Source organism: Monodon monoceros, unplaced genomic scaffold (genome assembly GCF_005190385.1).
Source record: "Monodon monoceros isolate NGI ecotype Baffin Bay Population unplaced genomic scaffold, NGI_Narwhal_1 Super_Scaffold_6, whole genome shotgun sequence".
NCBI classification, from domain to species: Eukaryota; Metazoa; Chordata; class Mammalia; order Artiodactyla; family Monodontidae; genus Monodon; species Monodon monoceros.
The window spans coordinates 19,571,757-19,598,254 of NW_021703783.1; the positions used below are offsets into that span (position 1 = coordinate 19,571,757).

The 26,498-nt window shown below is 39.7% G+C and overlaps 1 protein-coding gene across 6 annotated transcripts in view; it reads right to left on the bottom strand.

Annotated features, from left to right (window-relative positions):
* Positions 1 to 2,583: 2,583 nt before the first annotated feature.
* Positions 2,584 to 26,498, bottom strand: part of BCAT1 (branched chain amino acid transaminase 1) — a 106,369-nt gene continuing 82,454 nt past the window's right edge. For 3 of the 6 annotated variants that reach the window (XM_029205246.1, XM_029205247.1, XM_029205252.1), the window contains 3 exons: positions 23,827 to 23,912; positions 21,055 to 21,195; positions 16,847 to 17,177 (listed from right to left, as the gene is read on the bottom strand). In XM_029205246.1, the coding sequence (XP_029061079.1) occupies positions 16,986 to 17,177; positions 21,055 to 21,195; positions 23,827 to 23,912 (419 nt within the window). In that variant the 3' untranslated portion in view covers positions 16,847 to 16,985. Of the gene's footprint in view, positions 8,800 to 16,846; positions 17,178 to 17,562; positions 17,905 to 21,054; positions 21,196 to 23,826; positions 23,913 to 26,498 lie in introns of those variants that run through there. The other 3 variants (XM_029205248.1, XM_029205250.1, XM_029205251.1) reach the window with 2 other exon arrangements.

The window sequence follows — 26,498 nt, forward strand, 5'->3', positions numbered from 1 at the left end:
CTTAGAAGAGGGAACCATAAATAAGAGTGTTAAGAATGTTGTTCATTGTTGTACTAGTCAGGGTTCTATAGAGAAACAGAACCAATGTATATAGAACCTATATAATATTTATGTATAATATATAACATGACTTAAGGCCTTCAAATGATTGGATGTGGCCCACCCACATTAGGGAGAATAATCTGTTTTACTCAAATTCTACTGATTTAAACGTTAATCACGGACTTCCCTGGCGGTCCAGTGGTTAAGATTCGGCACTTCCAGTGCAGGGGGTGTGGGTTCAATCCCTGGTCGGGGAACTAAGATCCTACATGCCACATGACACAGCCAAAAAAAAAAATGTTAATCGCATTAAAAAAATACCGTTTGCACAGCAACATCTAGGCTAGTGTTTCACCAAACAACTGGATACCGTTGCCTAGTCAAATGGGCACATGAAATTAACCATCATGGTTATATTCATGTGGAACATGAAACAATTTGTATTTCTAAAAACTGAAAACACCTGATTACTTCTCAATAATTTTACCAACCACTGCTCAATGGCTTTTATCTCCAGGCTTGAGCAGATTACACGTTTCTAAACTCACCTTATGCAGTAAGGGGAGCTAGATGATGCCACTTGTCCTGTGGCAAGTATTTGCACCCTGGATCTGGGACGTTTCACCACCCCCATCAGGCCTAGAGGGAGGGGCTGATCCCAGCTTCTTCACCAGTATATGGTGAAGTATCTATTAGCCCCTCTGTCTTTGTGTTCACTCTCTTATTTTTAATCAAATCTCATCAGCTTTACACATGAACTGTTGTAAGCACCTTACAATATTAACTCATTAATCTTTGTAATGCATGAGGTTGGTACTACAAGGATCTCCATTTTTTCACCAATTTAAGTAGCTAGTTGAAGATCAAAGGATCAGTTGGTGGCTCTTAACCATTACTTGTTAGGCAACCTGCACAGCAAGAGGTTTCGTTACATCCAGCTGTGGCTTGGAGGATGCCGGAGAAAAGCATGCACTACCTCTGCGTATCATTATCATGGATATCGATGAGAAATGCTTACTAGATTATCGTAGCTATCTTGAAAACAATGCAATTTAATCTCTTAATTCAATCAGTTCAGTTTAAAAATAGGTATATTGCATTTAGGATACAATCAGCCTGAATCTTGCAACTCTAAAATGTTTTCATAAGTGAAGCTCTTGTGTTACACTCTACCCACCTCTTTAGGGTTGTAATTTTTCAAAAATCCTATTGACTTCCTGATGACGACCTTTGGAGAGAAGGAACCATGGGTTTCCATCAAAACTATCCTTGCTGCCTAAAGACATAGCTAGAGAACAAGCCCAGTGATGATTCTACACACACAGAAGAGTCTACGTGTTGGCTGTGGGTTTGTTGGTTACAGGAGTGTGACTCTACAAGTCGTCACAATTTTAAATAGTGTCAGGCTACCACAGGACATTTCATCTAAAGATATGATGGTGTCAAGCACCTATGAAAGGCCATGTATGTGGAATCAATTCTTGATTCAAAAAATATGCTTAAGATCAAATCGAATCAATGTAACAGAAAAATAATTACAAAGGCTGAAAATTGCCCCCCTCCCCGCTTTTTTTTTTTTTTTTTGGCTTCTGTTAGTAAACCCACGTAGAAGAGACACTTTCTACGCTGAAGGAGACTGCTGTCTCATCTGATAAATCATATAAGCTCCAGTGAATGTATGTCATCACCCGCAGGAATGACAGGTCTATCTTTGTCGCTCTTGTGGGATTTGAGCATTGACACTGTCAGAGAACTTGACTAATAACCTTCACCTGGACCTTCCAAACTCTGCACGTAACTTCTTGATAAAAATCTTGATAAAGGCCAATATTTTCACAGGTTGACAGGGTCGGGAGAAGAGGGTCACTGAGCACTTTGACACTTTTAAGTTCAGTTTACAGTAACTCCTCGAGAAGCCTTAGGTTTTGCTGCACTTGCAATTGTTGGGACAAATCACAAGAAAACGAATGAAATATGTGACCCTCAGAGATACTGCATCTGGCTTTATTCTCTCAAAGATATGTGCTCATGAGAGTAATTTATACACATCACTGTTTGACGAAAAGGACACATCATTGATGTTCTCTAAGTTTAAATCGAATGCCTTTCACTTTATACTGTGTTTTATTCTAAAGCCACATGTGTGTGTGTGTTGTTTCATCAGTGAGATTCATGAGAGTGAATGGGAAGAAGTAATCTATTCCCCTTATTCTGCTCAAAATGCAAAAGACAAAGCTAAATTTTGCTAAAGACGGATCCATACCAGAGGAAAGGACAACTCTTAAATGCCCCTTGAATTTCTTATCCACATGTTTGAAAATATGAGACATATTTAGACTCTAGCCAGGGGTATGGTTTCAGGTCTTTCTGGTGTGCTTAATCCCTTCTCTCTCTCAAAGTCATTTTGGTTTAAAAACACCACACCACATTTACATCCCTTGACCAAAAACCTTGGAACATCAAAAAAACGGTAATTGAGCATTATTATTTTATGCATTCAACAATGCTGATTTCAAGAGACTACACAAACAGGAATCCTTGAAATTGTTTTATTGATGACAGAATCAGTGTATAATTTGATGAGGATTTGATGAGGAACCTGCGAACAATAAAGAATATGTCTATTGCCAGCAAAATACAATTATTCCAGGTCCTTTAGACGTTACAAATACAGTTCTTTCACACCAGATGGTTCATACGTAACAAAGCCATTTAAGAATGCTTAATTGTGCTTCTACAAAACCTTCGAAGAATGAGGTAGTTTCCTTTACCCACCATATTTTCCACATTTCCATTATTACGCTTTCAGTGAGCTTAAATCCTTTTAACATAATCTTTAAACAATTGCTCATGAGAGCCAAGGCTTATTTATAAAATGTTTATTTCTTTCTACTTGATTATCCTTAAAGATAATCTCAAGAATCACTACACAACCAGAGAAATTTGAGACAAGCAATGCCTGGGGCTTTTTCATTACAATCAGACTTAGATGCAAGAGAACACATTCTAAAAATTCCATTGTTAAGCTGGTATTCTCCCATTTCTAACTATAAACTGATTTAAAAACTACTTCCTCACACTACTTTTCTCTCAGCCACCGTATCAAGTAAGCACAGATTCTTCAGCCTAGGGGGTTAGGCTCCATTTATTGGCTAACTATGGGATCATGAATTCTTTTACGTCAACAGGGGACCATCTGCAGAATTTATAGGTGCATACAGATTAGCCAGCTTATCCTTAAAATTTCATTCAGAATCTACTTACTGCCATATTCTTGAATACCAACACTCTTCAAACACTTATCAATGAAGTAGAAATTGAGGCAGGTTATTTGTATTCCTGTCTTGACCCTGAGAATGACTGTAATGACCATTGTGAAATTAGCTTGAGGAAATCGCAGCGTGTTGTACATTTTAGTTAAAAATAAAATGATAATATTTGACTAATTTCCAAAGCAGTTAACCTTCACCAAGGAAAGGGGGATGGTGGCAAATAGTATTCCCAAGGGGAAAAAGAAGTCACCATCTACTCCTTGCCACTTATTCTTTTATTCAGTCTCAAGAAGCTTCACAGATCTTAAAATAAAATGGTTGAAGAAATGACAAAATAGGTCTTATAGACTATGCAACTATAAAGTCTTAACCATATTGGTAGTAATCTAAAGTAGTTCCCATGTAACATGACCGTTAGATCATTATCTCAAGATTATCTGATAAGCTGACCACTATATTTAGTCACTTTCTAATTGGCACTATTTGTACTTGGCACCTATGTTGAAAGATCCCGACGGCTGGCAGAATGAGGAAAAAGAGCTCTCTTGGACAGCACAGAAGCAAGTTCGACTTTTTGCCTTACTTTCTCTACTACCATTTGTTCTTCCTCTGACATCTTCTGTAGTTAAAATTGTCTCCATTCAATGATGGGTAACAAGGAACCTAGCCATTGTGACAGTGGACATGTAGAGAAAATACATGTCAATGATAATACATTTTAATTCATTCCCGGATCACAGCTCACAACATTTACCATCCCAACAGTGGGTTCCATAGGTAGAACATTATGTAACTCATGTTTTAGACCTTATTAATCGGTATGTGGTATGCAAAACAAACTTTCAGACAGAAAGTATACAAAGATTACTTAAAACTTCAATACTTGTATCCAGCAGATTTTAAAGACCACCCCATTTGCTAAGACTGAATTTCATGCCTTTATCATTCACTAAAGCAAATATGTTTACATATATCTCATCCCAGGGAATTATTTACCTCCCAAAACTTGACATGTTTCTATTCTATTGATATGTTTCTTTATCACTTCCTCAAATTAATATCTGAGGAGTTTTTTACTATGGTATGTATACTGAAGATGGAAAATAAATCACATTCTTCTACCTTTGTATTTTTAAAAGAACTTTCTCGCAACGATAAAAAAGAATCTCTTTGCAATACTTTAAATGGCCTTTCTTTTAAAACCTCAAACTGTGAAAAACTGTTGTACTAAAGTTAAGTCTTCCACCTGCTATTTTCTGAGTAGCTGTAATCCATCATTTTCAAGCCAACAGTCTCAACAGTTTGATTCATAATTGACATTTTCCAGAAAAAGTCACTCTAGGAACATTTTGTGTATTTCAATAATACCTGACTTTAAGATCAGCAAGCATGCTGTAATCTGAGGTGTTCTTTTGTTAGATGAACCATGACAACTTAACATCGCTCCAAAGGAATGCAGTTAACAAATGTATCAGGTTAGCAGTAAACAGTAAACCGGGAGGTAATTCACACCAAGAACCCCTAAATACTAATCTACTGAGAGGAAAGAAAGGAATGGAAAAAAAGGACATTATTTCTTTTAAAAATGAGATGAAAATGTTTATTGTGATTTCTTGATAGCACACCAATAACAGAGGTGTGCTCTGGCCTTTGTCTCCTTATCATCTAACTGTATTAAATATTACTTTTATACCTAAAACTTCAAGTAGGAGAGTATAAACTCCACGAGGGTAATGTCTTTATACTACTTATTTTCTAAAACTAACTTTCTAATCCCTACTGTGAGTTGTGTTAGACACATATTTGTGGGTACTCAATCAACATTTCTCAAGTTAACTGATCCAATTAATTATAATCTCTGTGATCTTTGTCAATTAATAAGTAATGCTTATTCAGAGAGTGGTACTCTGCCTCCCCTTGTTGAGGAGATATCTGGAAAACAGACAGCTGAACAAATTCTACTTGTGGCAAAACAAAGTGATAGGTGTTATAAACATCTACTAAAATTATGTGCCAGGATTACTATTTATAACTTAAGTTTTTGCATATCATTAATCCACATTAAAGGAATAATTCTTTGATCCTATTTAGAATCAGGACATGAAATCAAAGAGCCCTCTTACAATGTTTCTCTAACCCCTGTCTAAGCTTTAGTGCCTCTCATGAATGTTTATTGCTCTAAATATTTTAGAAAATATCACTCATTGACAGTGAATGTTGTCGTTTCCTGCTTAAAATAGATTTTTCCCAATCATAAGGGTAAAGTGAACATATAATTTTAAAAAGGAACTTTTAAAGGAAAAAGAATACAGTGATTGAGCACTAAGTGGGAATGGGGAAAATAAATAAGCTTATGTTGGCAGCTAATTTTATAGCACAAACTCCCTAAAGCAGAGCTGAAACCGAAGCTTTAATAAAGTTCTTACAATTCTTTTGACCAAGATATACTCATTAATTGCCTTTAAGTGCCCCAGAGTACTCTGATTTCAGGAAAGCTAGATATGATGAAGAGTTTTCACCCAGGGTGTATAATGTAGGCTTCCCAGATCTTCAGGAGGGCTGACATTGCCAAGCTATAGAATCGATGTGACATTGCGCTTTCTTGCTACCTCTGATCTTTTTTTTTTTCTCGTGACAATCTTTTGAGAACAGAATAACGGTGTTTACCAGGTAGAAAAAAAAGTGATTCCCTAACAAGTTTTCTCAGTCATTTATTCCTCTTTCCCTTTCACTTTTCCTCTGTACTTTTGAAAGTAAAGGTTTCATTAGGTATTACTAGTTTACTCAGTCCTGCAGGTTCTGGGGAGCACGATACACATCCCTGAAATGGACTCTTCTTTTGGTGTATCATGAGTTGAAGCCTTGATAAATGACTGTAACAAAGAAAATTCCTAATAGCGAATAGCTTTAGGAAATGCTCAGGTTTTGTCTAATGCCTGAAAGCTTCGTTTTAAAATCTTGGTTTCTACTGATGTGTTTTGAAAAAGGCTGATGAACTTGGTCTGAAGTGTAAAAACTGAAAAAAAAGTGGAAGGAAGAGAACACGCAAAATAAGTTAATCATTATCATTTTAAGTGCCACCAGTTCTGTTTATATTCATGCACATGTGAACTGCTGAATCCCATTTGATCAACCCAATTAAACATTAACTAATTGCAGCCAATTATGCAAATATCAGCAACAATATTAATTTGTTGATCTTTTTGAGCAGATTAGCCTCACATGTTCCTAATGCTAGCCTATCTTATGCCTTAAATGATCAATTAGTGTTGCGATAACTAAGTCTTGAAGAATGGATAATTGCCTAGTTATAATGTGCCACTCTTGCTGTATTAATCCACTGCAATTAAACAAACAGTGCACAAGGAAAAGAGATGTGCAGATGTTCCCTTTAAATCTATTTAACAAGTTAGTGTCAAGGTCAATTTCCTGTCTTATTACTTAAACGAGAATGGCAGATTGTGTCCTCTTGTTTTAGGAGACCTTGTTTCTTTAAATGTATATCCTTCATCTTCAGAGTCTGGTAGAAAGGGCTTAAAATGCTCTTAAGGTCTGATGAAAGAAATCACACAGACATAATGTCAGGACATATTGTTCTCGAACTCTTACAACGAACACGTCTTGCCATACTAAATTCAGAGATGCAAAGTATAAAATGTATTTGTGGCAAATAGATGACTTCCATTTCTCATAGGAATGTTGAGTCTGGTTATTATGGGCTACTTGACAGGTTAGGATTACCTCAAGTCATTTCTAGCCTACAATATTGAAAACGAGGTCCCAGGATTTAGCCAAGGCAAATGTCTGCTCTCAGAATGCTGCTTGGTGAACACATTTGTGCAGAGGGTAGTTAAAGCACTTCAGCCCTACCTAAAAAGAACAGACTCTCCCAAGACTTCAGATCGCCAATTAAAAGCCCCCTAAAAGACATTTTTACCATTCCTTTTCATCTTATACTTCCCTCATTTTCACTTTACCGTTCCTATCTAAAAAGACTCTATGGCCAAAAGTCTTGGAAAAGAATCAAAGCCCCATTTGCTATGTGCTGCTAAATGCCTTAAGGAAAATTTTCCAGCACGGCAAAACTTTTAGGATTTTTTTCCTTGCTCTGAAAAGAGGATGAAATATGATCAGCAAGATGAAAGCTTATTTGGACTAAAGGAAACCAAAATATAATGTCTGAGAGTTGACCTTCCAAGGGTAAATGTTTTCTATCAAGATTTGACTTTCCCCTAGATAAACCAGGACACAATTTTAACTCATGGCTCCTAAACAAGGAAAATATCATCTATAATCACTCTCCCTGTACCCTAACCATGTGCTTATCCAATCCCCATTCAACAGAAATGAGCACCTATAAAACCAGAGTATAAAATCCAGAGTATATACCTCTTTGCTTTCTATCAAAAAACTAAATATGATTTATTTTGTACTTAACACAGCACTTATGTGTTTAACACGAAACACATATCATTTCCATTTGGTTGGTATGGTATCACGATCTCTCCAGAGCTATTACTTTAATTCCAAGACAGTCTTCAAATAAAGACAAGATGAAAACTGTTAATTAAAAATAAGTTAATCATTTTAAGTGCCACCAGTTCTGTTTATATTCATGCACATGTGAACTGCTGAATGAGGTAAATACAGACAAAGTCAGAATCGATCACAAATTCTAATAAAAGAGGTTTCACAATATAGAAACAAAGAAGGTACACTTCTATAGAAGGTACATGTTCATTCATTCCTTGTTATGTGACAGGCAGGGGAATACAAAGATCTATAAGGCACAAGACCCTCAGTCTTGTAGTGAAGCCTGACTGCTGATCACAACACAACGTGGAAAGGGCAGGGGTGGGCCTTGCTGATGCACCAGGAGAGCCTGGCGCAGACCGGGACACCAGGAAGGAGGGGGAGATTTTCCCTAAGACGGACTTAGGGGACCTGGAAAGAAATATGAGGGGAGGAAACCCAGTTTCTCAAAGTCTTGATTTAAAAACAAAAAACAACAAACACTTTCTGAGGATGAAGATGTGTCGCAGGAAATGGTACCTATGAAATTTACTCAGATCAGCTTTCAAACACAAAAACACTCACTTGGTTGAGGAGCAGAACGTAACTTATGCTAAAGAATAAACACTTTTTTATCTGATTGAAGGACCAAGGGAAGCACTCAGGTTATGGAGGAAAATTCTACGCTTAGATGGCTTCCATTCTCATCTTTCTAGAGAAGGTAAGGTAAGCTTCTAGGAGCAAGTTTATGAACTACCACTGGATGACTGCAATTCATCTTCTCTGGCACGAGGAAACAATCGCCCTGGTAACACTGATAATACAAACTACATTATGCACAACTGAAAACAGGTAGCCAAAGAAATTTCTCATAATTCAAATGCAACAGTCTGTCCCAAGAACACACAAATGATAGCCTGTTCTTTTCCATTCAGGATACTGTGATTGTCCAATCACTCTCTTCTCTTCCGTACTACAAAAGCAAGAAAACATGTTTCAGTGTAAAAATTCACAGCGCAGGAACAGCTTATAAATAAACTTAATGATATAACCAACGTTGTACAAAAGGTTCACTTCTGTTTTGAACATTAAAAGCATATTCACATTGAAAGTAAGACTGTGTGTAAACAAATACCTGGAAAGAATCACAAATTTTATAATTACTGTGGAGCTCAGATTTATAGCTGGTATAGGTCCCTTACATATGCCTTTTCATTGCCATTCTGTATTTAGCGTCTCAGATCATGTCCCCTTTCCACATGAATTGCCTCTTTAGTACTAATATAACTTGAGTTGAAATGAACACAAACAACAGAATTCCTGAACTGGAAAGAACATTAATGACCATCTAGCATGCAGGGGATGAGCCACATAAGTGGGGCTCTGGATTTCACTTCAGAGCAATTCCACTTCTACTGGTTTTATACAGTGGGATTCCAGGAAAGGTTTCATTTGTAGAAAATTTCTATGGCTTAAAAATCAAGTGTGAAGAGCAATGAACTTTTAAGCCCAGCTTCTCATTTAAGGACACTGAGGCTCAAGGAAACTCTTTAAAAAAAAAAAAAAAAATTGTATTGAAGTAAAGTTGATTTGCAATATTGTGTTAATTTCTGTGGTACAGCATAATGATTCAATTATACATATATATATTCTTTTTCATATTCTTTTCCATTATGGTTTATCACAGGATTTTTTTTAACTTTTTATTTTATCTTGGAGTATAGCCGATTAACAATGTTTTGATAATTTCAGGTGCACAGCAAAGGGACTCGGCCACATATACATGTATCCATTCTCCCCCAAACTCTCCTCCCATCCAGGCTGCCCCATAACATTGAGCAGAGTTCCCTGTGCTATACAGTAGGTCTTTGTTGATTACCCATTTTAAATATAGCAGTACGGTGGCTTCCCTGGTGGCACAGTGGTTAAGAATCTGCCCACCAATGCAGGGGACACAGGTTCGAGCCCTGGTCCGGGAAGATCCCACATGCTGCGGAGCAACTAAGCCTGTGCGCCACAGCTACTGAGCGTGCGCTCTAGAGCCTGCATGCCACAACTACTGAGCCCACATGCCACAACTACTGAAGCCCGCGTGCCTAGAGCCCATGCTCCACAACAAGAGAAGCCACTGCAATGAGCAGCCTGCACACTGCAACAAAGAGTAGCCCCTGCTCGCCACAGCAATGAAGACCCAACACAGCCAAAAATAAATAAATAAATAAATATAGCAGTACATCACAGGATATTGAATATAGTTCCCTGTGCTCTACAGTAGGACCTTGTTGTTTATCCATTCTATATATAATAGTTTGCATTTGCTAACCCCAAACTCTCAATCCATCTCTCCCCCACCCCACTGCCCCCCTTGGCAACCACAAGTCTGTTCTCTTCTAGGAAGCTCTTAATTACAGCCCAGTTCTGCCTCTATGCAATGCTATTCCTCCTACATCACAATGTCCATGTGCTGGGTGCCTCTTAAAGAACTTTGAAGACCTCAGAGGGGACTTCCCTGGTGGTGCAGTGGTTAAGACTCCGTGCACCCAATGCAGGGGGCCTGGGTTCGATCCCTGGTCAGGGAACTAGATCCCACATGCATGCCACGACTAACATTACGTATGCCACAGCTAAGGAGCCCAAGAGCTGCAACTAAGGAGCCTGCCTGCCGCAACTAAAGATCCGGCACAACCAAATTAATTAATTAATTTAAAAAAATAATAAAAAAAGACCTCGGAGAACAGAATCTATCAAATTGGTAAAAAAAAAAAAAACTGGAAGCCAGGAATGGGGCCACCTACAACCTTCTGGTTTACATGAAAAGGAGAATGAAGGAAGCCCAATGACTACAAGTGACTTGCTTAATATCCACATCAGAAAGGGTTGCCTAAAGACGGTGGCCCCCCACCGTTGACTCTGTTGATTAATGATGAACGCTGGATAAAACATTCCCGAATTCTGCCTGATTTATAGATGGTGGCGACACAACTTAGGGGTAAGAGCAAAATATATGTTTTATTTTTCTTATGTGGATTCCCATTAATACATCAGACACTTTAGTCATTAATAATAATTGGGCATCAGCATATTGACATTTTAGCAGATCTTGTTACAAAACTTGATTCATGACCACTATAATTTCATCTTGCATCTCACCAGTTAAAGTGAATTTGCTTTCAATTAGTTGTTTTAGTTTTAAAAACAGTCAAGATCAATTTTCAATACAATGACAGTCATAGGCTGTGTAATTCTATGAACCTGCAGAATATGTGTTAAGGTTTATCTCTCTCATCCTGTAATTTATGCTTTTATGTAAAATCATAGCATTCCGAGATGTATCCAAGAGATGTGATAATACAGGTAATTCATAATATCTAGACCTAGGTGGTTAACAATCACCTTTCATTTCAATGATGGATAATGTCATTTAATTTTCCAAGGCAAAATAATTCAGAGTAGAAGTGACAGATTTTAGCAGGGATAGAAATTCTTCCTCAAGAGGTGTCCAGAGAAGCAGGGGCGAGAAAACCCTCATCTGCCTGAGCCAGGCTGTCCTTATCCCACTGGCAGTGTCGCTAACACAACCATAGTGGCAGTCCCACACCTTTAATGTTTGCAACGCAGCAAATCAAATCGAGCCTGTAGGATGGTACTTTGAGTCCACCTGGAAGGCTCAGTGTGATGCGCAGAATTTTTATCTTTTCATCAATTCCAATTAGAACACTGAACTAAAACATGACTAACGACAAGCTTATTATTTGCATTCAATGCATGTATGGCAAATTTTACAAGGCCTTCGCTAAAATAGTTTCTACATTCAGCAGAAAATTCTTAGCAACATAAAAGGTGAATCTTCACATCAGGTACTTACTCTCCACAAGGCCAAAAAAAATATAACCAGCACTGCTCACCAGGTAGCACTTTGCCACCCTGGTTCTAAATCGCATTCGATGGCCATGCAAAGTTCTGTGATCCCGTAACAAGGGGAGAAGTGTGGATTAGGGAGCAAGGGGGGGCTGGGAAGCTGGTCAAGGGACTGAGCCACCAAGGCAATCTGGAATGTTTACCAAGTCTGCACACGAAAGGGGTGGGACTCTTAACTTCCAGAACTAAAGTCATCAAGCTGTTCCACTGAAAACAAGAAAAATACAGTAACAACTAATGGTCATTTATTCTTACAAAGTTGTAGCCACTGGTGGGAAAACAGATTTTTGAAATTCTATCTGGTGACATGCAATCAACACAGATCCTGCTTCTATCCCATTCAGCTTCCCTTATTTTAAACTGTTGAAGATGTCCACCTCCGGGTCTTGGCAATCACTCCTCCCACTTTCTGGAATGGTAATAGCAGCACTGCTAGTTAGTCAAACATGCTACCCTGAAGACCCGGGTGCCAGCTTTTATCTGATCTTGACAGCAGTTGATGTGTATCTCACTTTGAAAAGACCTAAATCAGATTCTCTGAAGGTTTTTTTGAAAAATAATTTGACGTTATTCAAGACCTTCCTCCCGTCTCTTCTCAGAATGTGTTAATATGCAAAAGGCAACACATTTTTACTCTTTAGTACTTGCTTGGTGTGTCAATCACCCATTCATTCCTTTATTTAAGAAACATTACTGAGTGTGTACTATGGCCCAGGCCCTGTACCTAATACTAGGTTTACCAAAAGAGAATAAAACAATGCCCACCCTCAGACAACCACAGAACAAAGGTAAGTGTGTGACTAATTAGAACATAATATAAAGGTCATATGTGGGGCATCCCACGCGGAGCGGAGCTGCAGCTCGGTCTCCTCCACCAACCCTCCCCCCTCAGGCGCCATCCCTCCTGCCGGCCAGGCCCACAGCTCACGGGCAACCAGAGCTCCAAGGCTCCCCGCGGCGACGTGAACTGAGAGGAGGCAGCCGGCGCTTCCCCCGCTCAGGTCAGTGGACCGGAGGATGGCCACGCGAAAAGCCATGCAGACTCATCCCCCAAAGGTGAAGGGAGTCGCCCCCCGTGAACGGAACAGAGGAGGGAGCCGGGGCCACTGGTGATGCCATCGAGCCGGCACCCCCTAGCCAAGGCGCTGAGGCCAAGGGGGAGGTCCCGCCCAAGGAGACCCCCAAGAAGAAGAAATTCTCTTTCAAGAAACCTTTCAAACTGAGCGGCCTGGCCTTCAAGAGAAATCGGAGGGAGGGGTAAGGGGGCATCCTTCTGCCTCGTCACTCACAGAGGAAGGGCAGGAGCAGGGGGGTCGGTGCCTGCGGCGAGGGAGGCACCGCCCAGGGAGGGAAGGCTGCCGCCACCCGAGAGCCAGGAGCCCCAGGCCACAGGGGAGAGGCTGGTGCAGGGCCGGGGCGCACAGCCATCCACCGCTGGAGGCCCTACACCAGCGGGCGGGCAGAATGAGTAGCTGGGTGGGGGCAGGTGGGTGGTCTCTAAGCTGCAGAAAACTGCACTGTCCTTGTGGTCACTGCCTGGACCTGGTGCCCTGGCTACCTTCCTGTGCCCAGAAAGGAAGGGGCTGTTGCCCCCTCGCCACGTTCCCTCTCTTCTCCTTCCTGTGGATTCTCCCATCATCCACCTGGTCTTCCCCTTAAGGCCAGTTGAAGATGGTCCCTTGCAGTTTCCCAAGTTGGGTTAGTGATGTGAAATGCTCCTGCCCCTGTCCCTGCCTCCTTCCCTGTCCCCACCCGTGCAGAAGGCAGTTGCTAGTTTTCTTCCCCAATTCTTTTCCAAGTAGGTGTTGTTTATTCCCCAAATCCCTGAGCCCCATGTAGGGGTGGCTGTACTCCCAAACCCTGAGTGGCCAGCCTTCCCCTGTTGAGTTTTTACTCTCGTGTTGTGCCTAGCGGCCCCTGGGCTGGGGAGGACACTGCCCCTGTCTAGGTTTTTATAAATGTCTTACTCAAGTTCAAACCTCCAGCTTGTGAATCAACTGTGTCTCTTTTTTGACTTGGTAAGCAAGTATTAAGCTTTGGGGCCGAGGGGAGGTACGTGATGTGAAACAACTTCTTGTTGTCTTTTTTCCCCCCTCCCATTGTTGTAAATAACTTAATGGCCAAACCCCAGATTTGTACTTTTTTTTTTTCCCTAACTGCTAAAACCATTCTCTTCCACCTGGTTTTACTGTAACATTTGGAAAAGGAATAAATGTCATCCCATCAAAAAAAAAAGGTCATATGTGATCATCCCAGGGGCCATGGAAGCTGGAGGATGAAGCAGCACTTAAGTGGGTGAATATGTGTTTGTACTTGGGGAAAGGGACGCTGTTCAAGAGACTGAAAAGATTCCTAAAGGAGATGTGTCTCGAAGGATAACCAACACCTTATCAAGTGGGAAAACTGTAGAAGATACAGAAAGGCAGAAAGGAAGCAGCAGAGAGCAGAGCATATTGGATGACAGAGAAGACCCCAAATGGCAGCGGCAAAGGTGAAGATGATGGGAACTGGAATAGCAAAGAGCAATGGGAGAGAGGGGAAACATGGGCAATGTGGCGATGTTCTCCGGGTTCAAGTTTGGTTAAGTATGAACACAGAAGTGTTTTTCTTTGTTGCATTAAAAAAAAAAAAGAAGAAATAAAAAGAAAAACAAGACTTCCCTGGTGGTTAAGAATCTGTCTGTCAATGCACGGGACACAGGTTCGAGCCCTGGTCCGGGAAGATCCCACATGCCATGGAGCAACTAAGCCCGTCCACCACAACTACTGAGCCTGCGCTCTAGAGCCCGCATGCCACAACTACTGAAACCCCCGGGGCCTAGAGCCTGTGCTCCACAAGAAGAGAAGTCACCGCAATGAGAAGCCTGTGCACCACAACGAAGAGTAGCCCCCCGCTCGCCGCAACTAGGGAAAGCCCACGCGCAGCAATGAAGACCCAAAACAACCAAAAATAAACAAACAAACTTATTTAAAACAAAAACAGAAGAATTCTGTCATCTGAAGTGTCCCCCTCCTAAGAGGTATTTGTAGGGCAATCTAAGATCCAGGGAACTATGTGGATAATTAGCCAAATGGGATGAACACTCAACCTCAGAGATTCTTACTTGTATACAGAAGTACACAAGTCAAATAAAAATCAGATCTGTGGTTAAGAAGGTATCCTCCCTCTAGGTCACACTGTAGGAACCTTGAGGTTTCTTGGTTATTGTTGCTCTCTTCTTCAATTCACCAGAGCACTTTGGAGGAAACATCACGTTTCCATGCAATGTCAAAGAGATCAAATGTAAAACATGATGCAATTCTATGCTTTTTCCTCAATAATTATACTTCAATTATTTTTCTTGGAGAGAAACAGACAATTTAGTAGCTTGGCTGACAGCACCAATTTGCCAGCTTGTAAGAGAGTGATTTCGAAACTGTAGGTTCCATGCCCACAGGCACAAAATAATTGAAGAAGAAAGTGGTGGTCTTAGATTCCAAATGGATGGTCCTTTGTTACTTAACAATTTGGAGCAGATTTGGTGCTTCTGGTTTGTGGTTTAATTCAGAATCCTTGTATTATCTCATGTATCCCCTTGTTTCCTTGTTCAGTGTGAAGCTCTGAACGTATCATTAGTTTTTAGTGTTACTACCATTTATACTTTACTACCTAGAGTATTAACTTCTTGGCCACAAGCACCAAGTTATATAGAGCATATACACAGGTAAGAGGAAAATGGTCTATTTCTTCTCATTTTCTGCTTCATATATAACTTTTATTTTTAAACCTTTTGATATGGTCTCACATTTAAATTGAATAAATTTGTCTTTCGTCTATATCAGTGTGCTTTGACCTCTCCAGTTTTTCGGTCACTTTTTCCACTACTCTATCACCAGCACCTGGAACTGCCTCTGGCACACAGTTTGTGCTCAATACTATGTATCTGTTGAATGAATGAATCAAAAGCATTCACTTCCCTCAGCTACATTCCTGGCTTCTGTAGTCTTACCCAGACAACTCTAAAAATAAAAATACATGAACCATCCATGCAGAAATTTTTATTAAATTTCTTCGAATTACTTTGGATTGGTTCTATGTAGAAACCAACTCTGAATAAATTTTAAGTCTTCAATGTTAAGATATTCCTTTATTTAGCTTACAGAAAATTCCTATAGAACACTTCTATTGAAGAGTGTAAGACAACTCATTGGTTCTAAAAGCACAATAATTCTTTTCTTTTAATGCTATAAATTTTGCATAAAAGTTGCTAAGTCTCCAAAAAATAGCATTTTCATCCAAACTTCTCTGTAGGGACCTGCTGCTTTCCCAACCAACTTTACATTTTTGCTTACTTTTTAAGACCCCACACCATTTGATGTCACCCAATCTATCAAACTTTATTTCACATTTCAATATGAATCTCAGCTCCCTGGGTATTTTCACTGACTGGCAACGATGGCATCCGGGCTCAGCAAACTTTAGAACAATATCTTTTACAGGTGACCCAGGTTTATCTGGTATACGATATGTCTACCTAGAAAGACGCTTAACTGCCTGATGACATTACTGTAGACTGTTGCTCAGAAAAAATAGGCAAAACAAAGTTAGCAGTATTAAAAAACAGGTGTGCACACTCTTTGACCTGATAATTACAATCCCAGGAATTTATCCTAAGGAAAAAAATCAAGGATGCACTGTTTATAATAGTGAAAGAATTTCCAACAACTTAAATGTTCAATAAGATTTCTTTAAAAATTATGGTATACAACATAGTGGAATTTAATTAAACTTTATATGCAGAATTTTAAAATTTACTGATACGAAAAAGCAAATGATTTATTAATTGAAAAAAAGCAGGTTAACAAAATTACGTACGATCCCACTGTCAGAAAAATATCTATCTAAAAATACATTGAGTGCTTACAAAATACTGAAAGTTGAGATATCAAAAGTTAAGTGATTTTATCTGTGATGTAATCACAGGTAATATTAGTTTTTTTCTGTGCTTTCTTCTACTTTAAAGTCTTTTCTTTTATAACTCTGTTATACTTTTCATGAGATTTTTAAGTGTTATCAAAATTTATATACTTTTTAAAAATGTTAAGTAATTGAGTCCCTGACTATATATATATATATATTTTTTTTTTTTTTTCCCCCTTCTTTCCTTCCTTTTTTTTTTTTTTTTTTTTAAACTGTGTATCTTTTTACTCATTTCTGCTTTGCTCATGCCCACACATACTACTGGGAACATCTTCCTTAAATTTAATTTGTTGACCTCAGATGGTAGCACTTACTCTCTTCTCTCCACTGAGAGAAGTATGATTTGGTTCTAGGCTTTGAATGAAAAAAAGACAGCATTTTAAAAATAGAAGCCCTTACCTGAATATCAGTCAATTTGTCCAAGATGCGGCTTGCAAGCTTAGGCCCATTCTCCATAGTTGGGATGTGTATAGTCTATGAAAGAAAACCAGACACGAAATCATTTGAGGATATTCACGTACACAGTAACAACAAGTAAGAAACGCAGCAATTTTACTGAAATAAGGAATGGCACTATGGTAACCTCATTATGGATGCTAGCTCCTTATGCCAAAGATTCTTTTCTATTCTGAATCTGAATAAAAATGAACTAGCCAGTGATAGGTTGTTCGTTTCCTACCAACTGATTTCAGGGCATAACCGGTTTTATATGCCAGTCTTCAGGCTGATTTGAGGAACCAATGAGAAGCAGGGGTACCTAGAATAGGGGCTAAACTTAAAGAACCCTACCTCTTCCAGCATCCTGAGAATCTATGAGGATGAATGATTAGCCTCCACATCTAACGCTCTTGGCAGGGAATGAGACCTCAAAAGACAGTGTGCCGCAAATTAAAGCAAGTCATTTCAGGGACATAAATTGAAGCAAGTCCATATCTTCACAAAAGGGGCTGCCAAATCTGTCTGTTCTAAGCCAAACTTCCAGGGGCCACAAATTCCACGAAGTTGGACAGCATGGTTAAATTCAGGGCACAGAGATTTTATGTGCCCTCATTTATACTTTGAGTCATGCCCATTCATGCCTCGCTGGCTTGCAGGCTTTTCATAGTTTGATTGTAGTAGAGAGTCCGTACTCTTACTTTTCTTATTATGCCCTTTAGGATAATAGGATAATTCAATGTACCTTTTGGCTCTGAATGGCTCCCTAAAACAAAACCATAAAAATGTGTTAAACTTTATTAACTTACTTCTAGAGGAGAAGTAATAACTGGACTTTAAAAATCTGACCTAATGACAACTTTAGTTCATTTAAAAAGTGGACTGATAATATATTACCTAGATACTACCATAGTAAAATGTGAAACAGTAGCTTTATAATCAGTGTAAGCATTCATATATAATAGAATAATTCATCTCCCTTGAAAAATCAATCTGTAGATGGAATTATGTCAGGAGCCAAGTTTGAAAATCTCAAGCAATGAAGCAACCACCATTAAAATTAGCAGGAAAAAAAAAAATCAATCCACCCAGCTGAGGAAAAAATAATTATAATGCTGAATTTAAAAGCCAATAGAATAGGGGCTTCCCTGGTGGCGCAGTGGTTGAGAGTCCGCCTGCCAGTGCAGGGGACACGGGTTTGTTCCCCGGTCTGGGAAGATCCCACATGCCGCAGAGCGGCTGGGCCCGTGAGCCATGGCCGCTGAGGCTGTGCGTCCAGAGCCTGTGCTCTGCAACGGGAGAGGCCACAACAGTGAGAGGCCCGTGTACCGCAAAAAAAAAAAAAACCAGTAGAACAGAGATAAACCCATGCACATATGGTCACCTTATCTTTGATAAAGGAGGCAAGAATATACAATGGAGAAAAGACAGCCTCTTTAATAAGTGGTGCTGGGAAAATTGGACAGCTACATGTACAGGAATGAAATTAGAACACTCCCTAACACCATACACAAAAATAATCTCAAAATGGATTAAAGGCCTAAGTGTAAGGCCAGACACTATAAAACTCTTAGAGGAAAACATACGCAGAACACTCTATGACATAAATCACAGCAAGATCCTTTTTGACCCAGCTCCTAGAGAAATGGAAATAAAAACAAAAATAAACAAATGGGACCTAATGAAACTTAAAAGCTTTTGCACAGCAAAGGAAACCATAAACAAGATGAAAAGACAACCCTCAGAACGGGAGGAAATATTTGCAAACGAAGCAATTGACAAAGGATTAATCTCCAAAATATACAAGCAGCTCATGCAGCTCAACATCAAAAAGACAAAGAACCCAATCCAAAAATGGGCAGAAGACCTAAACAGACATTTCTCCAAAGAAGATATACAGATTGCCAACAAATGCATGAAAGGATGCTCAACATCACTAATCACTAGAGAAATGCAAATCAAGACTACAGTGAGGTATCACCTCACACCAGTCAGAATGGCCATCATCAAAAAATCTACAAAGAATAAATGCTGGAGAGGGTGTGGAGAAAAGGGAACCCTCTTGCACTGTTTATGGGAATGTAAATTGATACCGCCACTATGGAGAACAGTATGGAGGTTCCTTAAAAAACTAAGAACAAAGCTACGTTATGATACAGCAATCCCACTACTGGGCATATACCCAGAGAAAACCATAATTCAAAAAGACACATGCACCCCAATATTCACTGAGACACTGTTTACAATAGCCAGGACATGGGTGCAACCTAAGTGTCCATTGACAGATGAATGGATAAAGAAGATGTGGCACATATATACAATGGAACATTACTCAGCCATAAAAAGAAACGAAATTGGGTTATTTGTAGTTAGGTGGATGGACCTAGAGTCTGTCCTACAGAGTGAAGTAAGTCAGAAAGAGAAAAACAAATACCATATGCTAACACATATATATGGAATCTTAAAAAAAAAAAAAAGGTCATGAAGAATCTAGGGGCAAGACAGGAATAAAGACACAGACCTACTAGAGAATGGACTTGAAGACACGGGGAGGGGGAAGGGTAAGCTGGGGCGAAGTGAGAGAGTGGCATGTAAAATAGATAGCTAGTGGGAAGCCGTCGCATAGTACAGGGAGATCAGCTCCGTGCTCTGTGACCAGCTAGAACGGTGGGATGGGGAGGGTGGGAGGGAGGGAGATGCAAGAGGGAAGAGATATGGGGATATATGTATATGTATAATTGATTCACTTTGTTATAAAGCAGAAACTAACACACCATTGTAAAGCAATTATACTCCAATAAAAATGTCAAAAAAAAAAAAAAAAAAGACCAATAGAAGGGACTTCCCTGGTGGTGCACTGGTTAAGAATCTGCCTGCCAATGCAGGGGACACAGGTTCGAGCCCTGGTCCGGGAAGATCCCATGCCACGGAGCAGCTAAGCCCGTGCACCACCACTACTGAGCCTGTGCTCTAGAGCCTGTGAGCCACAGCTACTGAGCCCATGTGCCACATCTACTGAAGCCCACGGGCCTAGAGCCCGAGCTCTGCAACAAGGGAATCCACTGCAATGAGAACCCGCTCGCCGCAACAAGAGAAAGCACACGCGCAGCAACGAAGACCCAATGCAGCCAAAAATAAAAACAAAACAAAACAAACAAAACCCTCCAAAACCAATAAGCATTTGTATTTATTATGAGTAATTTAAGCCAATTCACATTATAAAAATAATGCCCACATGCCTCTGAATTATGAAGTTAGATGACGATGTTAATCCTAAGTATTGGAGCTGTGTTGTAAAGAGGAAAGTAAAAAAACTAACAAGAAAGTGGATGTACATCACATATAAACAAGATTAATTTACTAGGAGGAAATTTCTTCTAACTAAATGCTTGAATTCCTTCTGAAAGATTTCAGTAAATGCCATGAGGTTTGCCAAATGAAAATTTTTTATGAAGTGGTCTAATTAATGATGATGACGATGATGAAGATGAAAAATGTAGGAGTTGATCATTCAAATGAGTTTTCTCTAATAATTTGCTATCCCTACTCCAGTAGTTCAGAAGTACTTTTGGAAAACAGAGACTGAAATTTCACTTAGTTGTAAAACCTTCCTTAGTGAGATGATAGAAAGAAATGAGTGTAAGTCTATTGGTACATCTCCAATCCCTAAACTGATGTAAGGCAGGTATGATAACGAAGGACAAAACTGTTGGAGTTTACAGGAAACCACTGGAAAGACGAGTAAGTCATTTGCTAACGAGTTCATCGGGACAAACTGCCACAGTTAACAGAACGCTAAGTTATTTAAAAAATCCTTCGCATCCTGGGTCCAACTAGCACTTTGTCCACATATTTAAAGAATTAAATTACACGCAAATGTTTGAAAATGATAGGAAGTGAAGAAACAGTGTCTTACCTCACCCTTGTACAGTATATTCGAAACTGGGCAAACAACACAGGCGGTACCAGAACCAAACATCTCCCTCACGCGGTTCTCCTCCACGGCTGTGTTCAGGTCGTCCATGGTGAGGTACCTCTCTGACACCTTAAATTCTCCCTGTTTGGAATAGAAATAAAAATAAATATATTTTTAAGGAAAAGGCATACAAAAAATGCCCGGTGGTATGGACCATTCTACTTTACATTCTGACTGAACTCAGATAATGTCATAATTGTCCTTAGAGGGAAAGCTGGAGAGATTGACACCATCTTATTGAGAAACACACTGAGATGCTGAGCAACCTACTCCAAGGTCACAGCATCTTTAAATGAGATGATGAGAATAGAAAATATAAGATGAGCATGACAGAGTACATGGTATGTTTTAATACATGCCTGCTTTTCTGCCTTTTATTTGTTATCATGGCCAAAGTCTCACAAGTTGATGCACCCCAAGTGCTACTTAATGTGTATTCTAAACTCTATTTATCATAAGAGAAAATATATTATTATCTAATATTAATAATTATAGCCACCATTTATCGAGCATCCACCACATGCCACGTTCTCTAATTTTTAAGGTGGGTAATATCATCCCCATTTTACAGATGAGGAAATTAAAGTTCAAGGAGGTTGAGTGACACCCTGAAGGCCACACAGCTAGTAAATGGCAGAAACTGGATTTGAACTCAGGTCTGATAATGACTGGCTCCAAATTTGGTCCTCTTTCTACTGTTTCTTTTATGGAGTAGAAACAGAGACTGAATTTAAATATCTGAAACATTTCATTACTTTAAAACATAGTGTATTTGGACTTTATTTGAGAAATTACATTGTATATTTTTTCTTCCTAAATTCACTGATTCAGTCGACTTCACAGCAGCAATCCTCTTCCTTCTCTCTGGTGCTGTATTAGGTTGAGTTTAATCATAGAATTACTGGTATACCCGCTCATCGACTTCAGCTGAACTATTTATTTGCTCAAGGATAGGAAGTGGAAAAAAAAATCTGATGCTTTTAAGCTATGTTTAAACTATCTGTTTAATACTCATTCTTTAATCTGTTTAACTCTCATTCTCCTATGTTAGTGGTTAAAGTTCAAAGCTAGTCAGGAGGCTATTTGAATTAAGGGCAACAAAGAATGAATACATTTTTAAAAAATAAGATGAGAGTATTTTTTAAAATCTACAAATCCACAATAGATAAAAATGGAAATCACAGCCCTTGGAAAGATTCAAAACATTAGAAGAAGCATGCATCATGGTGTAAGTATATTTGGAAGGGTAGGGAAATATGCCTGCAACAGAAATATGGCTTTTTATAAGTTTCAACCTATCTCAGTCTGCGATTGCAATTAAGTTGTACAAAGGCAAATAAATAAATAAATAAATGCCAGCAAATCAGCCAAGTGAGAACAAGCTGAGTTCTGCGTTGTGGAAAAGAAAAGAAAAAAAAATCTCTTGTACATAAACAGAATTCTTTTTACTCTGCTCACCCTCACTTATTTTTGGACAATTTCCCCTACCTGGCAAACAGTGGTAACCCCCCGCGTGCCTCTTGGCATTTGTGTCTCACAGTTTTAAAAATAAATTATAGCTAAGGAGTCAGGAAGAAACTTCCTCTATAATAACCTATTTTTCATGCTGGCAAATCATTAGCATGGGGGAATTTCCACTTGGAACTTCTCATCAAACCTTCTGTACTTGGTTGATTTTTTTCTTTAATAAAACAAAAATCACTGAGCTTGGAAAATACATCTTTCCAATTGAAAACACAATTAGGACAGGGCAAGCTGTTTGAAATTATACCAACAGTTTGTAAATGTCATGCCCAATGCGCCAGCCAGCATGAGGCAGTTGGGTCTTGTCTACTTCAGGGTTTTGAGAATTATTTATAGCACGTTTTCTCTATTTCCAAAGCCTTTTCCAGAGAAACTGTACTCTCGTAGACGTGTGTGTTTCTAAACATTTGTCCTATTAGCACTGTTTCACCACAGTCTGCTCAAAGCCTTTTCTTGTCCCCTGGAGACCATTTCAATACATGGGTCAAAAGTCCCATCCAGGAACCTTTGCCAGATTAATCAACTCATTCAATATTCATCTTGAATATGCTAAGTCACTTCCAATACCGAATGGTTTAACACACGTGCCTGTGTCACTTGAATCAGAAAGGCTACTGAAAACAACTTTACATTTGCTTGAATGGTTAGATGTTAAAATAAGCATGTATGTGAATTTGGGAGGACAGGGGGCAAGAAGGAGGGAGAAAGAAGGCCGTGAAACTAATACTGTCATGTTAGTAAGCATTTATATGTCAGTAAAATTCTTTAACTTCTAGCACGGTTACACTGGAATAAACAGAGAAAGGGAAGGACTACGTACCACTGCCATTTGGAAACAACACACTCAGACTTGAAAAGTTAAAGGCCGGTGAAAAGGAAGCCCTCGGAGGATAAACCAGGTGAGTCGGTAGGAGACACCTGGTATAAAGCTTGAGACTAGTACTAGAATACTTCTTCACGAGGACGACCTGCTGAACTGGTTTCTGCCTGCCCTCCCTACAGACAATACTTACTTGATAGTCTCACCAAGACAGTCCTTCTAGAAGAGTTCTTTTCACTCAAGTTAAGATTTAAAGATTAGACAGCATTGGTTGGAACTACAGGATATTATTTCAGTACTACGCTGGACTTTTTTTGATTACTTTTTGTTCCATGCTTATAAAAGTGGTTCATGTCAAAGGCACCCACCCACTTGTGTGCCAGGTCCAGGATGCTCTGCCTTGTCACTCCTGGAAGAATGATGCCATCTAGCGGAGGAGTTGCCAGTTCTTCCTCTGTCAATTAGAAATTGGAATAGTTTCAAACTTTATTAGCCATGCCTTTTATCAACAGCCACTAAAAAAAAAAAAAAAGTTTCTTGCAATTTTGCTGGTAGTAAACATGAAAAGGAGGTCACTGTTCTGCATTGTCAAACTTTCCAAATCAACTCATACTTCAGGTAGATCCTTGTTTTAAAAAAAAAAAAAGGAACAAGGAGATCAGTCATCCTACCACCTTCAATTTATCCTTAACCTGTGAAAAATGAGATGGCTTCCCACTAACAAACAGTAAGAGTTATAAAATACTCTTAAGAGGAACATTCCAAAGTCAAAATTTACCTCAGTGGATTAAAGCTGGTTAGTAATTAGGATAATGTAGATAGACCCTTACTCAGAAACACTGGGCATTACCAAACCTTCTATGAATACTGTGGAGAAACCCAGCCCTAAGAGGTGTCCGTGCCCACTCAGGCCATCACTGCTCCCACACTGGCCTTTGACAAATCTATCCAGAGTGATTTTCAAGCCTGGTGAAGTATCCACATCAAATATGGAGATGTTGACTTCACCCTCTGAGATTCAGATGTAATGGGCTCAGAGTGGGCTCAGGCATGTATATGGCTAACAAAGAAATAATAAAGAGAGAAGGGGCTTCCCTGGTGGTACAGTGGTTAAGAATCTGCCTGCCAATGTAGGGGACACGGGTTCGAGCCCTGGTCCGGGAAGATCTCACATGCCGCAGAGCAACTAAGCCCGTGAGCCACAACTACTGAGCCTGCGCTCTAGAGCCTGCAAATCACAACTACTGAGCCCGCAAGCCTAGAGCCCGTGCTCCGCAACAAGAGAAGCCACGGCAGTGAGAAACCTGCACACCGCAACAAAGAGTAGCCCCCGCTCGCCACAACTAGAGAAAGCCTGCACACAGCAACGAAGACCCAATGCAGCCAAAACTAAATAAATAAATTCAAAAAAAAAAAAGAAGGAAAAAAAGAAATCCAAAAAGAACCAAAATAACACTCCACGGGTGACTCACAGACCCAAGGCCCAGACACGGGTCTACTCTGAGAATGACCGCAGACACTCCCAACCACGGTGAGGGCTGGCATTATGACCTGTCTGCAGGAGTCAGTGTGGTCCGCCAGCCACAAAGCCTCCTTACAGAAGGACGCCTCTGGTACTCAACATCCGCCCTCCTCCTCACCTCTGGCACCCAGGAAGCTGAATCTAGTGAGAAATTCAAACCTTCAACCATCACTTTATATACACGTTGAGCCTTGTAACAGATGATGGGTTGCCCATCATGTGTCTGCAGAGGAATTCACAAGGATGCTGGAAAGGATCACTGGGTAGCTAAAGCAGTGTAGAAATCAGTCTTTGAGCTCCAAAGCCATTTGATGCAGGCAAAAAAGACTTTAGAAATCACCTAGTGCAATCCTTATTTTATAGAAGGATAAACTGAGGCCCTAAAAACATAAGTGACTTGCCAAGGTTGGTGACACTGGGGACCAGTCGGGACCAGAGCCTAAGTCTCCCAACACTGTGGCCACCGCCCTTTCTTTCGTAAGCTGTGGTCTGGGCTCACCCACTCCACTGTGGCCACATCAGACATCCTCGACAACCCAGCTCTCTGGAAGACTGAAACTCTTATGTTCATTCCTGTGTCCCCTCAGCAATGTGCCTGGCCCTGAGTGGTATGTAATAAATGTTTTTGAATAAGAAAATAAATGAATAATCCTTTTTGCTAGGATACAGCAGTATGATTTCTTTGAATTTTATTTCTAAAAATTATCTGCTGAAAATCACTTCTCAAAAGAAGAAAATTTGTTCTTGGCAATGTTCTTAGGGCTACTTTTTGTCTTGTTTAGAAGTGTTTGTCTCAAAATAAACATGTGTTTTGCAATAGCAAGCTAGCTGGCTATATAAATGTATAGATCTATATGTGTGTACACGTATGCATACACACTGCACACATATAGACAAACCCTTCTAGTGTTCCCAAACGGGACCATTCCTAATACTTGCTGAGCTCTAAGACGGCATAAAGTTAAATGAAAACAGCGGCCCCTCATGTGCAAATGCAGTTTTGTGAAATATATTTAACATCCAAAACTATAACCACTAGCTTGAGGTCAAGGAACAGAACATCTGCTTCTCTGGTTGCCAGACAGAGATGATGACATGACAACATTTGGGTGAGAAATATTCATTTTCCTCTGCAACCACAAACATGATTACAAGAGCCAAAACGGGCTCCAGATTGCTCAACAGGAGGAAAAGAGAGCCTACGAATGAAGCTTGTTCTTGACAGAGAAATCATTTTGGGGAGATGAAGGATTTAGAAGCAATAACAGCTGGATTCATCTGTGACTTCCCAAATTCAAGCACTAATGGAAACCAGGAATACCCCAAACACCATCAGTACAATTCTTCATTCGTTCAACAATATACACCGAGTGTCTATCAGTATCAGTGCCGTTGGCTGTTCTAAGCACTTTGGATACAGCAGTGAACCAAACCGATGTAACTCCTTGCTTACTTTCTAACAAGCAGAGGCAAACAATTATATTAAATTGTATGTCAGATGATGGAGGCAAAAAAGGG